The following is a 16,889-nucleotide window of genomic DNA, read 5'->3' as shown; positions in this document are numbered from 1 at the left end:
TAGTCCATATCTCCAATCATCTTTGCTGATAGCGCTGTTGTTTCCATAAGTGGAAGAATTGGTCTAATTTAGCATGTAGCCTATGGTAAAGCCTAAACTCTACCTCTTCCAAGTCAGATGAGATTAAATAAAAGTGAATAATGACATTTTTATTGTTTTGTGTGACTACAGCACCAGCGATAAATCGCAAAAATAGACAAGTTTTAATTGAGCGAGGCATCAAAGTGGCCAACCTGCCCGTCCAGCTTCAGTTGGGTCATTACAATGTATTCTAAAATAAATCTTGCACGCTCGCCTTTGGTGAGTTTAGGCCATTAGGGATACTATTCGACTTTGACCATTTTAAATGTATTTATGAAGTAAAGGAATCTAGATTTGGACATGTTTACATAAATATTTAGAAATGTTGGGATGATGACAGCAATAACTAGCAAATTAAGATGTCAGTTTTCTTTGCAAAGGTTAGCCAGGCTTGTTTGACTGACTCCATTTTTTATAAAATACCTATAATTTTCTATGAAATACCAATCCTTTGATTATGTGTAAAGAGATGTGTATTTCAGAGGTTACACTCACACGAGTAATCTATGCTCTATTATGTATACTGGACTAAATTAAACACGCAACATGCAACAATTTCAATGATTTTACAGTTCATATAAGGAAATCAGCCAATTGAAATAAATTAATTAGGCCCTTATCTATGGATTTCATGACTGGGTAGGGGCGCAGCTATGGGTGGGTCTGGGAGCCAATCAGAATTAGTTTTTCACCCACAAAAGGGCTTTATTACGGACATAAATACTTGTTTCATCAGCTGTCTGGGTGGCTGGTCTCAGACGATCCTGCAGGTGACAAAGCCAGATGTGGAGGTCCTGGACTGGCGTGGTTACATGTGGTCTGCAGCTGTGGGGCCGGTTGGACGTGCTGCCAAATTCTCTAAAACGATTTGGAAGTGGCTTATGGTAGAGAAATTGACATTACATTATCTGGCAATAGCTCTGGTGGACATTACTACAGTCAGCATGCCAATTGTATGCTCCGTCAAAACTTGAGACATCTGTGGCATCACCAAACTGCACATTTGATTGGACTTTTATTGTACCCCGGCACAAGTTGCATCTGTGTAATAATCATGCTTCTTGATATGCCACACCTGTAAGGTGGATGGATTATCTTATTAAAGGAGAAATGCTCCCTACCAAATTTGTGCACAAAATTTGAGAGAAATAAGCTTATGGATGGAACAATTCTGGGATATTTTATTTCAGATCATGAAACCAACACTTTACATGTTGCGTTTATATTTTTGCTCTGTATATTTATTTGGGTCACAATTTGGCCTACTAACACAATGTGACCTCTACAGAATAGCTCAACCTTATAGGCTTTATTTTTGAAAACCCCACAAGCAGCTGTCCATTTGTGACTCAAGACTGTCGTGACTGTCCTGTGAGGATCACAATGGGTCAGATCAGCTTGGCAATGGCTGACAATAACCAGACCCTCTCCTACCTGCAAAGGCGGCGGAGCACTGGGCCAGTTTTGACACCGCCACACCCAGTTGTAAATTAAGCAGGAGAGAACTCTACCCTCCAGTATTGGCTAAAGGAATGTCCCTTTGTCTCCAGAGACTAACATTCAGAAAGTGAATAATGGAACAATAATTCTAACATAACGAATGTGGGGAATGGTTAGTGGGGAGCTATGGAAAACTAATGTCATATGGTTGATTATTTTGTGATGTCATTAAAAATCTTATGGAGGAAATACTGTAACTTGGAAAGTATGGCTATTACAGGTATGAGGTTTCATCTGATACATTGAGCATATGACAAGTGATGAAGGCATGTGTTAAGGTAAGAATGTGATTTTAGTTTTCTAATGAGATAGTTTTTGATATCCTTTGCACATTAAGTAGCCATGCCTTGAATGAGGTCAGAGAGCTTGTCAGCATGACGGAACGCCCCTTTTGACCAAGAGTGCATAAAGGCTTGGAAGAGAAATCAACCCTTAGACCAGGAAACATAAGGCATTAGCTACATGTTAGAAATGGTTGAAACTTTGTGGGGAAAACCACACCGCTCTAATGTCCAGGCATGGCTATAGTCTTGTGTGTGCAGAGAAACTTGAGCATATTTTTGGGATAGAGAAACAAATAAAAATACAGACAATATTCTGGATGGAATATACAGTTTATTTCCTTGTTAGTTTTACCCCATTCTATTTACATTCATCTCTGGTTTCTGTACATGGCTAAAATATATTTTAAAACTAGGCCTAAATAGTGTGCTCAACTCCACACAAAGTACAACAAAAGCTTAGTAACAGTGCATGTGGATTATTCCTAAATAAGCCTGTTTTATGCACTGAATCAAATGCCCACATTCTTACAAAGCAGATCAGTTAATTGACTGCACTTTGGTTACTGCTCATTCCTGGTGGGTCGACCCAGTGCCTGTAATTAATCTACAGTCTATAGTTCTACTGCTTTTTATCAGAAACAGAATGGTGCTGGTGAAGGGTGAGATCTGGACACAAACAAAGCAGTAGCACAAGGCAACCTCATACAAGGGAATCTTCAAGTCATTTACATGATAGATTTAAATAGTTGTAAAATATTCCAAGGCCATACACAGTGCAAACAGACACGAGGAAAGTATTCAGTCCACATATTCCGTACAGTAGGTCCATCAGTCACATCCTTGTCTACCTCAAACAACAAAGGGGTAAGTAGTCAGAGCAACAAATTAAACAAACAAAAAACGTGTTTAAATCGCCATTTTAGAATTTGGCTTGTAGCGTTTTTAACAAGACACCTAAAACAAAACAACTTACATAGCATGTAAATAAATAGTTTTTTCACCACTTCACCATTGTGGAGTATGAGCCACTCTGTGTGTGAGGAGATTTTCAGCTTACAGTAGAGACCTGAACTTGGGCAAGCCAGTGAACCACTCTCCACTGACAAAGCCACGAGCCTAGGTGTGTGTGTGTGTGTGTGGTGTGGTGTGAGAGTGTAGGGTCCTTATGCGTAGATTCCCCTCGTCATGAGAAGTTCATAGGCAGGGTCACGGCTCCTCCGGCACAGCACAACAAAGGCACACAGCATCCCAAATACCTAGGAGCAGCAAACAGAGAAACATCTGGGTCAAAAGCCTCTAGAATTACTGCAAAGCAGATTCACATGCACACAGATGCCCCACCAGCCCATAGAATAAGATAATCTAATAATGAAGTGCAGAGGTGAGATTATAAAAGGAAGAAACTACAGGACATTGATAAACAGCAATTTAAAAATGTAGACTATGACCTTCTGCTGTCCAGTAATTTCAATGAGAAAAACAAATCAAGTGATGAATGACAGAGCTTTAACGCAGCTCTCCCTCATGTAGCTGCCCCCTCATTGTAGTCAAATGAACGGAATGAAAAAGGGGTAAATCTAGCAAATAACATGCCGTCTCAATCCACCGACTCAATTTCCCCACAGACTCTAGAATCTAATTATGCACATTTTTAACAAATCAAAGTAACTAATATATCTATTAAGTGAAGATAAATTGGCTGGGGTACACCATTTTGTCTTAAGCCTCTATTTAGCCTAGTTTGAGATCACCTTGAATTCCTAGATTTTCCCCTGTCCCTATTGATGGGTTAGCTGACAATGTCACGAAAACGATGAGCATGCTTCAACGGGACAGAAGTCCATGAGTTGTTTTGATTCTAGTTGGCCAGATAGCCTACCAACAATGACAAGAAACTGCCATGTGGGGAATCATAAGTGACTCATTTCAGCTAGTTCCATTTTGTTCTTGATACCATGTCTTGTTTTGAGGTGTTGACAGATTTCATGTCTATGGCTAAAATTAGCTTGCTAGCTAACCAGACATTTGCAACAATGTATTTGAGAGACAAGTGCTCATTGTACAAATGTATTTAATAATCATTGGAGATTAAATATAGTTTACACGTTGACAACAATCTAAGCCAACCCAGTCTGATTTGCCCCATAGTTGCACACGCGTCACTTTTGTTGCTAAACAACCAACCCGTCTATGAAAAATGTAACAGTCCCATCTGTGCCCTGTCCCTGTTCCTTGAGGCTTGCTGGAGTGTGGCAAGGGGGTTAACATAATACGGGCATACCCCAGGCCCACTCAGCCTCCATACTGAATAATTTCATGACTCATACCATAAGTGCTTTTCAGATAGCCAGCGGAAAATAGCTGAGTACCCCGCAGAGTATCCCACTTGTCCCTCTAGTCAAAGCGGCTAGGGGCCTTCACACACTAGGGCAACAGCACAAATAGAACAATAAGACAGATATTTCACCGGATGTATACATGTGAAGCATGGCGTTTCCACAACCAAATATGGTAGAGAGAGGAAGCCCAGTGGGAGAAGATGGAGAAGATGGAACAAGATGGATTTTGGCCGACATTCTACAAATTTTCTCATCGACTAAACATTTGATCTCAATACAGTTTTCTGTTCCCAAAACTAGAATCTGTTACGAACAGTGGATAAAGTTTTGCAGACTTTACCGAAGTAAAAAAAAAAACGTTGTTTAGAAGGCAAGCCAAGGCAAATTGAGTTATTGCACACACGCACTTCACAAAGTAGGCATTATTTAATGGAAATATGCGAATGTGCCAAAACACAATGTTTTTTATTGTTAAATGTGATTCTGTAAACTGATAGTTAGCCAGCTAGCTGGAGTGGGCAAATTAGCTGGTCCTACTGTTGGACGTACGTGCTGACATATCACCATGTAGGCAACGTTTTCTACTGTGATTGGTCAACAACTCCGACGCCGCTTGAAAAATAGAGCAGAATCCTATTTTCTCCGCCTTGGCTGAGAAGCTTCCATGGGCACAAGCATCAGTTCATTAGTTGAATGAAAGAGAGCTGATGGAAGTTTTATTTTACCTGAATTGCAGCGAACGTCAGTGCAGCCCAGATGACATACATAATAATCTCCTTTAGTTTCTTCACAACAAGGGCTTCACAACCCTGGAGACACACAAACAATACATTGTGTAAGATAATCAATTTATATATTATGCATGCAAGAAAAGCATAGGTACGTTTTGGATCTCTTACCTCTGGATAGAGGTCTCCAGGATGGGCTAGAGATCCTGTACAGTTGCTGACGTTAGGTTTGCAGCAGCTCACTGGTATACTGTTGTTTCGAGACTCATTAAACCAGCGTGTGTTCCTCCAGTCGGAGTAATTGTGAATCCCACAACAGTGGAGCTGCAGGCATGACAAATGGTGATGGTCAATACTAGGTCAATTCAATACAGCTTTAAATTACTTTAAAACTGTTACACAAAACATGAATTGCTCAAGTTCCATGCCAACACCTGTCTTTGCACGTAGTCAATGGCACGGCTCGGAGCATCTGTGTTGGTGCCATTGTACTCATTGTACACCTTCTGGATAGAGTGATTGACCTCATCTTCAACCTGTAAACAAACAGGTAACTGTGCTTAATAGGTCCATCTTACACAACCTCAATGCTTTTCTAATGAATATCACTATATCCAGTCACTTTACTTTGGATAGCACTTTTCCTGTCAAGGGAAAACAAATCTCCAAACATGTAGTCTAAATAGAAACAGACATAGTGGCTACCATGTTTTCCATGAAGAAAATGGGTAATATTTTTCAATTAAATTTTTGTATTTAACCTTTATTCTTATTTACAATGAAGGCTTACCAAAAGGCCTCCTGCGGGGACAGGAGCCTGGGATATTTTTTTTATTTTTTAAATACAATATAGGACAAAACACATATCACAACAAGAGAGACAACAACATAAAGACAACCCTAGGATAACAACATAGCAAGGCAGCAACACAGCAAGGTAGCAATACAACATGGTAGCAGCATAAAACATGGTACAAACATTATTGTGCACAGACAACAGCACAAAGGGCAAGAAGGTAGAGACACACAAAGCAGCCACAGCTGTAATATTGTGGCTGGTAGAATTTTCTATCCCCATTGAGAACATATCTAAAGAATTGGTATCCTGAACAAAATCTTTATTGCACAAACGCACTGTAAGCTTGATTTATATGTACTTTACTTAAGCCCTATTCACATGGAATTAGTTTTACTAGAGAATGTTGGTTATGTAATTATTACTCCAGAATATCCGTTATTCCAGAGGAAGAATCAGACAGGATTTGTTTTTTCCAAACAGATGCCTGTAATTCTTTCATTCTGGAGGTTTTTAGTCTAGGCTTGAAGATATGCCAACATGTCCAGGTGATAACAGGCTACACTGATAACTAGAGCTTGGCTACCAAATATTTTTTGGTATAAGTGTCGCCACAATATTTAAATTGAGGAAGTGTGATCATAATCATTACTTTATAGATCTGTAGTAGACATCATAAATGCCCCACAGCCTGCAGATGGGAGCTAACAGCACACACTTGAGATGCACTTTTAGGCTATGGATGAGAAAGTGACCTTGTCATTGCCAAAAGTTTGTTCAGTTATAATGCTGCTTTGTCATATATTAAACAGCATGGGTTGCATTAAATAGGAGCAATTTTTTTTTTACTGAGCCATTTGGTGGTGTTGAATACTTTGGCACAAAACATATAAACAAAAGCATTCACTGTGAAAGTTGATACAGTAGGTCCTAAATATATCGGCAATGCGCAATTTTGTTTTAAGCATCAATGTATCTAATCAGTTATTGTTATCTTGCTCAAACCACGAGCAACACCTGTCAAACTCAAGACATTTCTCTCAAAACACAGGGATGTCGATTCGCACGTGACTAGTATTTTCAGAGGACCTTGGAGTTCGTTGAAAAACAGTAGGTTTTAGGAATTATTACTCTCCTGATATGTAAAAATGACCAACATGGTAGAGTCGGATGGGGGACTTAAATAATGGATATGGTGATTTGTGCTCGTACACATAATTACAGAACCCCATCTCTCCCAGTAAAAATAGTCCCATGAGAATAGGGTTTTACACACCTTTGACCTGTAAATATAACCAAAAACCACCACAAGCACTTCCGTCACAAACACCAGCAGGAGAAGGACGACAAACTGTGGGGAGAAGAGGAATAATCAAACATAGAAGAAACTCCTGAAAATAAAATGGGTGCTTGGCATTCATAAGAGGCACATTTAAATCAATAAACTGTAATGAAGGATTATCCAACATAATACAAAACAATATGAACTCTTATCTCTGTAGCCTGAACTGGGCTATGCATTTAGTAATCAGTCATCTGGACAACAGGAACACAGAGAGATATGATATCTGAGCCCAGGTTGAACGTTGTAGTAGTAGGTGCTAAGAAAACATTCACTGACCGCTGCAAGCCCATAGCGGCTTTCTCGTATTGTGGCACAACATCCAATAAGACCGATGATGAAAAGGAGGCCTCCTACTGCAATTATGGTCACAGCAGGGATAAGGGTGTACACATCTTCAAAGAAGTGGTCGTAGTCATCATACGTGATGAACACGTAGGCTCCAACATAGCACAAAATCCCTGCTGCTGCCTGTATGATGGGTGGGTGGGTGGGTGGGTGGGAGAGAGAAATAGTATTAATACCACAAAAACGCAAATGAAATAAAATGTTTGAATGAGTACAGCCTCTTGAGTCTGATGGTCCCTGAGAGGATATGAAAACCCAAGGCATTTACAGGGCATTCTGCCTTATCCTAAGGGTTCTCTGCTACAAGCACCGCTTAATGTTTAGACAAGTCAATAATCATCACTTGTGATACAGGTTTAGAAACATGTATATGTATATCAGCAAGAAATAATCGTTCAAATGAAAAATATATACTTACCTTAGCAGGTTTGCACATACGGCTGTGTGCCTCCAGCCGACAAACTACACTTACTTCCCAGCTCGCTTACACAAAGGTGTTTGAGCTCACTAGTGATCACCTTTATCTTCCGTAAACAAGCGCTGTAACGTGTAGATATGGCCGTGTGTGAACACTAACCCCCAAAAAAGGTGTTTAACCTTTGTTTTTTGAAAATGATTTCTCACTGATGAAAAATTGGTCCTTACGTTTCTAAAACTGTACCGCAAGCAATGCGTGATAACATTCAGAAAATGCATCAGAGCTCTTAACAACACTTAATGAAGGTGTCTTCTGGGGAATAAAGCAGGGATGGGCAACTCATCATGAGGGGCCTCAGATGCTCACGGGTCTGAGTACTCACATCCACAACCCCTCCACATTGAGAGTAAACCTTTTAGTTCCCCCCTCTTGACAGTGGAGAGAAATGCTGTTAGTTTTGTGCAATTGTACACATTTTGCCATGGTGTAGAGAAAGCAGTTTTAAAAGAAAGTTCTTTGCTGCAATTGTACACATTTTGCCATGGGACAGAGAGGAGATTTTGCATTTGATAACAAATTTCATGCAAGTCTACTCATTTTGCAGAGAGGACAATTTGCTGTTTAACAGCAAATGTTCTGCAATTCTACACATTGGCATAAGGTTTATAGGTATTTTTGCAGTTTTTTTATATGAAATCTGAGTGAGACTGACTAACAAAATCAGTATTTAGACCACAGTTACAAGTTTAGATTGCTAAGTTAGTTTAGTGTACAGCTATCTAAAAAATGTTTGACAGAGAAACTGCTGATGGACAACTACAATTCTACAATTCTAAATTGCACCTTCTGTATTCTACTATTTGAACTTGTAAGTTGAGACCCTGACTCAGTTTAAACACCTGTGCTAAAGGTATCTCCTGAGTGGCACAGCGTTCTAAGGCACTGCATCTCAGTGCTAGAGGTGTCACTACAGACACCCTGGTTCGAATCCAGGCTGTATCACAACCGGCCGTGATTGGGAGTCCCATAGGGTGGCGAATAATTGGCTTCGCTTCTAGTCCTTAGGAAACTGTACAGTATTTTTTTTTAAATGTATTTCTTACATCGTTAGCCCAGAAAACCTTAAGTGTTATTACATACAAACGGGAGAACTATTGGATATCCGAGAGACATCAACTTACCAGCACTACAACCAGGTTTACGACTTTCCCAAAGCGGACCCTTTGTCTGTACCTCCCAGGGCTGATTCCAGAGGCCGATTCCAGAGGCCGATCCAAAACAACGCCGCCAGAGGAGAGGGTGCTGGAACAGTCTTCTAGTGAGGCTTTGGATGCGCGCACACCATCCAGCACTTCCAAGCATATTACTCGCTAATGTCCAGTCCCTAGTTAACAAAGTAGACGAAATCAGGGCAAGAGTTGATTTCTAAAGAGATATCCGGGATTGTAACATACTCTCTTTCACGGAGACATAGCTAGCTGGGGACATGCTGTCGGAGTCCATACAGCCAACGGGATTTTCAGTGCATCGCGCCGACAGGAATAAAGATCTCTCCGGTATGAAGAAGGGTGGAGGTGTATGTGTCAGGATTAACGACTCATGGTGTAATTGTAACAACATACAGGAACTCAAGTCCTTTTGTTCACCTGACCTAGAATTCTTAGACGGTATTATCTCCCAAGAACTCTCCTCGGTCATCATCACAGCCAAGTATATCCCCCCCCAGGACATCTATCAAGGAACTTCACTGGTCTTCATGCAAACTGGAAACCATATATCCTGAGTAGAGGTCGACCGATTATGATTTTTCAACGCCGATACCGATTATTGGAGGACCAAAAACCCAGATACCGATTAAATGGGACGATTTTTCTTTCGTTTTTTTTAATGTATTTGTAATAATGACAATTACAACAATACTGAATGAACACTTATTTTAACTTAATATAATACATAAATAAAATCAATGTGTGTTGGAGAAGAAAGTAAAAGTGCAATATGTGCTATGTAGGGAAGCTAACGTTTAAGTTCCTTGCTCAGAACATGAGAACATATCAAAGCTGGTGGTTCCTTTTAACATGAGTCTTCAATATCCCCAGGTAAGAAGTTTTAGGTTGTAGTTATTATAGGAATTATAGGACTATTTCCCTCTATACCATTTGTATTTAATTAACCGTTGACTATTGGATGTTCTTATAGTCACTTTAGTATTGCCAGTGTAACAGTATAGCTTCCGGCCCTCTCCCCGCTCCTCCCTGGGCTCGAACCAGCAACACAACGACAACAGCCACCACATCCAAGCATCGTTACCCACGTAGAGCAAGGGAAACAACCACCCCAAGGCTCAGAGCGAGTGAAGTTTGAAACGCTATTAGCGCACGCTAACTAGCCAGCCATTTCACTTCGGTTACACCAGCCTCATCTCAGGAGTTGATAGGCTTGAAGTCATAAACAGCGCAATGCTTGACGCACAACAAAAAGCTGCTGGCAAAATGTACGAGAGTGCTGTTTGAATGAATGTTTACGTGCCTGGTTTTGCCTACCACCGCTCAGTCAGATACTTGTATGCTCAGTCAGATTATATGCAACGCAGGACACGCTAGATAATAGCTAGTAATATCATCAACCATGTGTAGTTAACTAGTAATTATGATTGATTGTTTTTTACAAGATAAGTTTAATGCTAGCTAGCAACTTACCTTGGCTTATTGCATTTGCGTAACAGGCAGGCTCCTTGTGGAGTGCAACGAGAGAGAGGCAGGTCGTTATTGCGTTGGACTAGTTAACTGTAAGGTTGCAAGATTGGATCCCCCAAGCTGACAAGGTGAAAATCTGACGTTCTGCCCTTGAACGAGGCAGTTAACCCACCGTTTCTAGGTCGTCATTGAAAATAAGAATGTGTTCTTAACTGACTTGCCAAGTTAAATAAAGATTAAATAAAGACTTTTTTTAATTTTTTTTTATCTGTGCCCAAAAATACCGATTTCCGATTGTTATGAAAACTTGAAATCGGCCATTCCGATTAATCGGCCGACCTCTAATCCTGAGGCTGCATTTATTGTAGCTGGGGATTTTAACAAAGCTAATTTGTGAACACGCTCGACCATTGCTACTCTAACTTCTGCGATGCATACAAGACCCTCCCCAGCACTCCTTTTGGCAAATCTGACCATGACTCCATCTTGTTGCTCCCCCCTATAGGCAGAAACTAAAACAGGAAGCACCCGTGCTTAGGTCAATCCAATGCTGGTCTGACCAATCGGATTCCACGCTTCAAGATTGCTTCGATCACATGGACTGGGGATATGTTCCCGGGTAGCCTCAGATAATAACATTGATGTAAACGCTGATCCTGTGAGCGAGTTTAGAAGGAAGTGTATAGGAGATGTTGTACCCACTGTGACAATTAAAACCTTCCCTAACCAGAAACCGTGGACTGATGGCAGCTTTCGAGCAAAACTGAAAGCACATGCCTTGCCATGATTAAATGCGGTGGTAACTGGAAATATGGCCGAACACAAACAGTGTAGTTATACGATCAAGGTAAGGCGATCAAATAAGCTAACACGGAACCCAAACCGGCTGCGAGCGTGCACCATCGTGTGCTATCGTGCATACATTTATTTTGTCCCCCTACTCCAAACGTGATCATGACACGCAGGTTAAAATACCAAAACAAACTCTGAACCAATGACATTAATTTGAGGACAGGTCGAAAAGCATTAAACATGTATGGCAATTTAGCTAGTTAGCTTGCTAGCTAATTTGTCTTATTTAGCTAGCTTGCCGTTGCAAGCTAATTTGTCCTGGGATAAAAACATTGAGTTGTTATTTTACCTGAAATGCACAAGGCCCTCTACAATTAATCACAATTACAATTAATAACAATCAACACATAAAACGGCCAACTAAATCGTTTCTAGTCATCTCTCCTCCTTCCAGGCTTTTTCATATTTGAACTTATACGGTGCTTGGCATCTACACTTTCATAGTATTACCACAACAACCAGCAAAACATTTCATCTTTCAATCACCCACGTGGGTATAACCAATGAGGAGATGGCACGTGGGTACTTGCTTCTATAAACCAATGAGGAGATAGGTGAGGCTGGACTTGCAGCGCGATCTGTGGCAAAAATAGAAAGGAGTTCTATTTTAGCCCTTGGCAACGCAGACGCTCGTTGGCGCGCGCAAGCAGTGTGTCCGGTTTGGTCAGCATGTAAATGTCAGTATAGAGACAAAGTGGAGTCGCAATTCAACGGCTCAAACACAATACGCATGTGGCAGGGTCTACAGACAATCAAGGATTACAAAAAGAAAACCAGCCCCGTCGCAGACATCAACATCTTGCTTCCAGACAAATTAAACACCTTCTTTACACGCTTTTGGACAATACAGTGCCACCGACGCGGCCCGCTCCTTCTCCGTGACCGACGTGAGTAAAACATTTAAAATGTGTTAACCATCGCAAGGATGATGGCCCAGACGGCATCCCTAGCTGCGTCCTCAGAGCACGTGTAGACCAGCTGGCTGGTGTGTTTACGGACATATTCAATCAATCCCTATTAGAGGTCGACCGATTATTATTTTTCAACGCTGATACCATTTATTGGAGAACCAAAAAAAAAGCAGATACATACTATATAAATCAGCCCATTTGAATCTATGACAATTACAACAATACTGAATGAACAATGAACAACAATTTTAACTTAATATAATACATACATAAAATCTATTTAGTATCAAATAAATAATGAAACATGTTTAAATAATGCAAAAACAGTGTTGGAGATGAAAGTAAAAGTGCAATATGTGCCATAAAAAAGCTAACGTTTAAATTCCTTGCTCAGAACATGAGAACACATGAAAGCTGGTGGTTCAGAAACTATAATTTCAAAAAACAAAACGTTTATTCTTTCAGTGAATTACGGAACTGTTACGTATTTTATAAAAACGGGTGGCGACCTTAAGTCTAAATATTGCTGTTACATTGCACCACCTTCAAAGTTGTTATAATTATGTAAAATCCTGGCAAATTAGTTCACAACGAGCCAGGCGGCCCAAGCTATTGCATATACCCTGACTCTGCTTGCACTGAACGCAAGAGCAGTGACACAATTTCCCTAGTTAATATTGCCTGCTAACATTAATTTATTTTAATTAAATATGCAGGTATAAAAATATATACTTCTGGGTATTGATTTTAAGAAAGGCATTAATGTCTATGGTTAGGTACATTTGTGCAATGATTGTGCTTTTTTTCGGCAATGTGTTTTTGTTAAATCATCACCCGTTTGGCGAAGTTGAAGTAGGCTGCGATTCGATGATAAATTAACAGGCACCACATTGATTATATGCAACGCAGGACAAGCTAGTTAACCTTGTAATATCATCAACCATGTGTAGTTAGTTATCTAGTGATTATGTGAAGATTGATTGTTTTTATAAGAGAAGTTTAATGCTAGCTAGCAACTTACCTTGGCTCCTTTTGACGCTGCACTCGCGTGTCAGGCTCACTCACGTAACAGGTGGTAGGCCTGCCACGCAGTTTCATTGTGGATTGCAATGTAATCGGCATCCAAAAAGGTAGACTACCGACTGTTATCAAAACTTTTAAAAGATCGGCCCTAATTAATCAGCCATGCCGATTAATCGGTCGACCTCTAATCCCTATCCCAGCCAGCTGTCCCCACATGCTTCAAGATGGCCACCATTGTTCCCGTTCCCAAGAAAGCTAAGGTAATTGAACTAAATGACTTCTGTCATCATGAAGTGCTTTGAGAGACTAGTCAAAGATCATATCACCTCCACCCTACCCGTCACCCTAGACCCACTTCAAAAAATTTTTTTTGCCCTATCCCATCTGGACAAGAGGAAGACCAATGTAAGAATGCTGTTCACTACAGCTCAGCATTCAACACCAGAGTACCCTCCAAACTCATCATTAAGCTTGAGACCCTAGATCTCTGTGCAACTGGGTCCTGGACTTCCTGACGGGCCACCCCCAGGTGGTGAAGGTAGGAAACAACATCTCCACTCCGCTGAACCTCAACACTGGGGCCCCACAAGGGTGAGTTCTCAGCCCCCTTCTGTACTCCCTGTTCACCCACAACTGCGTGACCATGCACGCCTCCAACTCAATCATCACGTTTGCAGACGACACAACTGCGGTAGGCTTGATAACCAAAAACGACGAGACTGCCAACAGGGAGGAGGCGAGGGCCCTCAAGAGTGTGGTGTCAGAAAAATAACCTTTCACTCAATGTCAGGAAAAGAAAAGAGATGATCGTGGACCTCAGGAAATAGCAAAGGGAGCACCCCCCTATCCACAGGACAGCAGTGGAGAAGGTGGAAAGTTTTAAAGTTCCTTGGCGTACATATCACCGACAACTGAAATGGTCCACGCACACAGACAGTGTGTTGAAGGTGCAAAGCTGGGACAGAGAGATAGAAGCTGTTTTTCAACCTCAAAGCCATCAGATTGTTAAAACAGCCACCACTAGCACAGATCGGCAACTGCCTACCTACAGACTTGATATCATTGGCCATTTTAATAAATGTCTACACACGCATTACTCATCTCATATGTATATTATGTAAACTGTATCTATTCTTTACTATCTATTGCATCTTAGCTGCTCGGTCACTGCTCATCCATATATTTTATACTTATAATTGAAGTCGGAAGTTTACATACACTTAGGTTGGATTCATTAACAAACTATAGTTTTGGCAAGTCGGTTAGGACATCTACTTTGTGCATGACAAGTAATATTTCCAACAATTGTTCACAGACAGATTATTTCACTGTATCACAATTCCAGTGGGTCAGAAATGAACATACACTAAGTTGACTGTGCCTTTAAACAGCTTGGAAAATTCCAGAAAATTATGTCATGGCTTTAGAAACTTCTGATCGGCCAACTGACATCATTTGAATCAATTGGAGATGTACCTGTGGATGTATTTCAAGGCCTACCTTCAAACTCAGTGCCTCCTTGCTTGACATCATGGGAAAATCTAAACAAATTCAGCCAAGACCTCAGAAAATAAATTGTAGACCTCCACAAGTCTGGTTCAACCTTGTGAGCAATTTCCAAACGCCTGAAGGTACCACATTCATCTGTACAAACAATAGTATGCAAGTATAAACACCATGGAATCACGCAGCCGTCATAACGCTCAGGAAGAAGACAAGTTGTCTCCTAGAGATGAACGTACTTTGGTGCAAAAAGTGCAAATCTATCCCAGAACAACATCAAAGGACTTTGTGAAGATGCTGGAGGAAACAGGTACAAAAGTATCTATAACCACAGTAAAACGAGTCCTATATCGACATAACCTGAAAGGCCGCTCAGCAAGGAAGAAGCCACTGCTCCAAAACCGCCATAAAAAAATACAGACTACGGTTTGCAACTGCACACTTTTTGGAGAAATGTCCTCTGGTCTGATGAAACAAAATTAGAACTGTTCGGCCATAACGACCATCGTTATGTTTGGAGGATAAACGGGGTGGCTTGCAAGCCGAAGAACACCATCCTAACCGTGAAGCACGCAGGTGGCAGCATCATGTTGTGGGGGTGCTTTGCTGCAAGAGGGACTGGTGCACTTCACAAAATAGATGGCATCATGAGGTAGGAAAAGTATGTGAATATATTGAAGCAACATCTCAAGACATCAGTCAGGAAGTTAAAGCTTGGTCGCAAATGAGTCTTCCAAATGGATAATTACCCCAAGAATTCTTCCAAAGTTGTGGCAAAATGGCTTAAGAACAACAAAGTCAAGGTATTGGAGTGGCCATCACAAAGCCCTGACCTCAGTCCTATAGAACATTTGTGGGCAGAACTGAAAAAGCACGTGCGAGCAAGGAGGCCTACAAACTTGACTCCTTTACACCAGCTGGCAGGAGGAATGGGCCAAAATTCACCCAACTTATTGTGGGAAGCTTGTGGAAGGCTACCCGAAGCGTTTCACCCAAGTTAAACAATTTAAAGGCAATGTTACCAAATACTAATTTAGTGTATGTAAACTTATGAACCACTGGGAATGTGATGAAAGATATAAAAGCTTAAATAAATCACTCTTTATTATTATTATTCTGACATTTGACATTCTTAAAATAAAGTGGTGATCCCAACTGACCTAAGACTGGCATTTAATCCTAATAAAAACTCCCAGAGATTGTGATGTATTTGGCTAATGTGTATGTAAACTTCCAACCTCAACTGTATATACTCTTGTCCATTCCTTTACTAGATTCTGTGTGTTAGGTAATATCTAACAAAATCTAACAAAACCTGTTTGACAGTGGTGCACTGTCTGGTGGTTACCAGGCTAGTATTGTATGAGAAGTGGCATTTTAAAAAGGTTCAAAGGGGTAGACTGCAGGGCAGGCAGTGGCTTTCGTCCTGGGAGAAATGGGGCACAAAAGCCATGCATTTAACTCCCTCTAGCCGCAGTAGCCAAAGCAACCAGACCAGAAATAAAACAGAAGCAAAGGAAATGTTCAGACAACTAGTTACATCTAAAAGGGGCAGCAACAACATGACTGCAAGAACATTGAATTATAATAGCCCAAATTCTCAAACAGTAACGTTAGCTAGCTATATTGATGCTACAAATAGACAAACATGGGCCGAGGTTGCCTTGAATGGCTAGCAGGTTGCTTGCACATTTGCTGCGTATTATGGTTGAGGAAGGGATTTTGCGCATTCATTCCCAAACGACAAGATGTCGTTTTGACTTACCCAAAAAATTAAGTTCAGGAAAACCAGCACCGTCTTTGATGAGGTGATACCACACTGCCCCATGTTTAAAACAGGTATTGTCTATTATTATGGTAAAAACGTATTTGCAAAATGGCTGGCTATATACCCCTGCGTTTGTAATCCATGCCCGACTGGAGTAGATTCTGACTCCCACACACCGGAGCGCCAGCACCACAAAAACCAACCAGTTGGAGGTCATGTGACCCGATGCTGCAACCTCAACTCATTTTAGCAGCAAATATTTTGTATAACTAACTCGTTGTTCTATCTGTGCTAGCAGTG

At 40.9% G+C, this 16,889-nt stretch overlaps 1 protein-coding gene across 1 annotated transcript; it reads right to left on the bottom strand.

Moving 5' to 3' along the window:
• Nucleotides 1–2,176: 2,176 nt before the first annotated feature.
• tspan3a (tetraspanin 3a) lies at nucleotides 2,177–16,889 on the bottom strand. The gene is made up of 7 exons (XM_052474951.1): nucleotides 16,587–16,889; nucleotides 7,350–7,541; nucleotides 7,005–7,079; nucleotides 5,367–5,468; nucleotides 5,104–5,256; nucleotides 4,930–5,013; nucleotides 2,177–3,121 (listed from the first exon to the last, which is right to left on the bottom strand). The coding sequence occupies exons 1-7, from the start codon at nucleotides 16,647–16,649 to the stop codon at nucleotides 3,029–3,031; spliced, it is 762 nt and encodes a 253-aa protein (XP_052330911.1). The 5' UTR covers nucleotides 16,650–16,889; the 3' UTR covers nucleotides 2,177–3,028.

The sequence above is a fragment of the Oncorhynchus keta genome, chromosome 22 (genome assembly GCF_023373465.1).
Source record: "Oncorhynchus keta strain PuntledgeMale-10-30-2019 chromosome 22, Oket_V2, whole genome shotgun sequence".
NCBI classification, from domain to species: domain Eukaryota; kingdom Metazoa; phylum Chordata; class Actinopteri; order Salmoniformes; family Salmonidae; genus Oncorhynchus; species Oncorhynchus keta.
This window is presented reverse-complemented; position numbering and strand designations above follow the sequence as displayed.

Bases quoted from the DNA above. Each gene is read 5' to 3' on its own strand.
- tspan3a (XM_052474951.1), bottom strand. From the start codon at position 16,649: ATGGGGCAGTGTGGTATCACCTCATCAAAGACGGTGCTGGTTTTCCTG. The intron at 7,080-7,349 runs GTCAGTGAATGT...TTCTCCCCACAG, and splicing joins GCCGCTATGGGCTTGCAGCG to TTTGTCGTCCTTCTCCTGCT. The intron at 5,469-7,004 runs GTGTGTAAAACC...GTTTGTTTACAG, and splicing joins GTTATATTTACAGGTCAAAG to GTTGAAGATGAGGTCAATCA.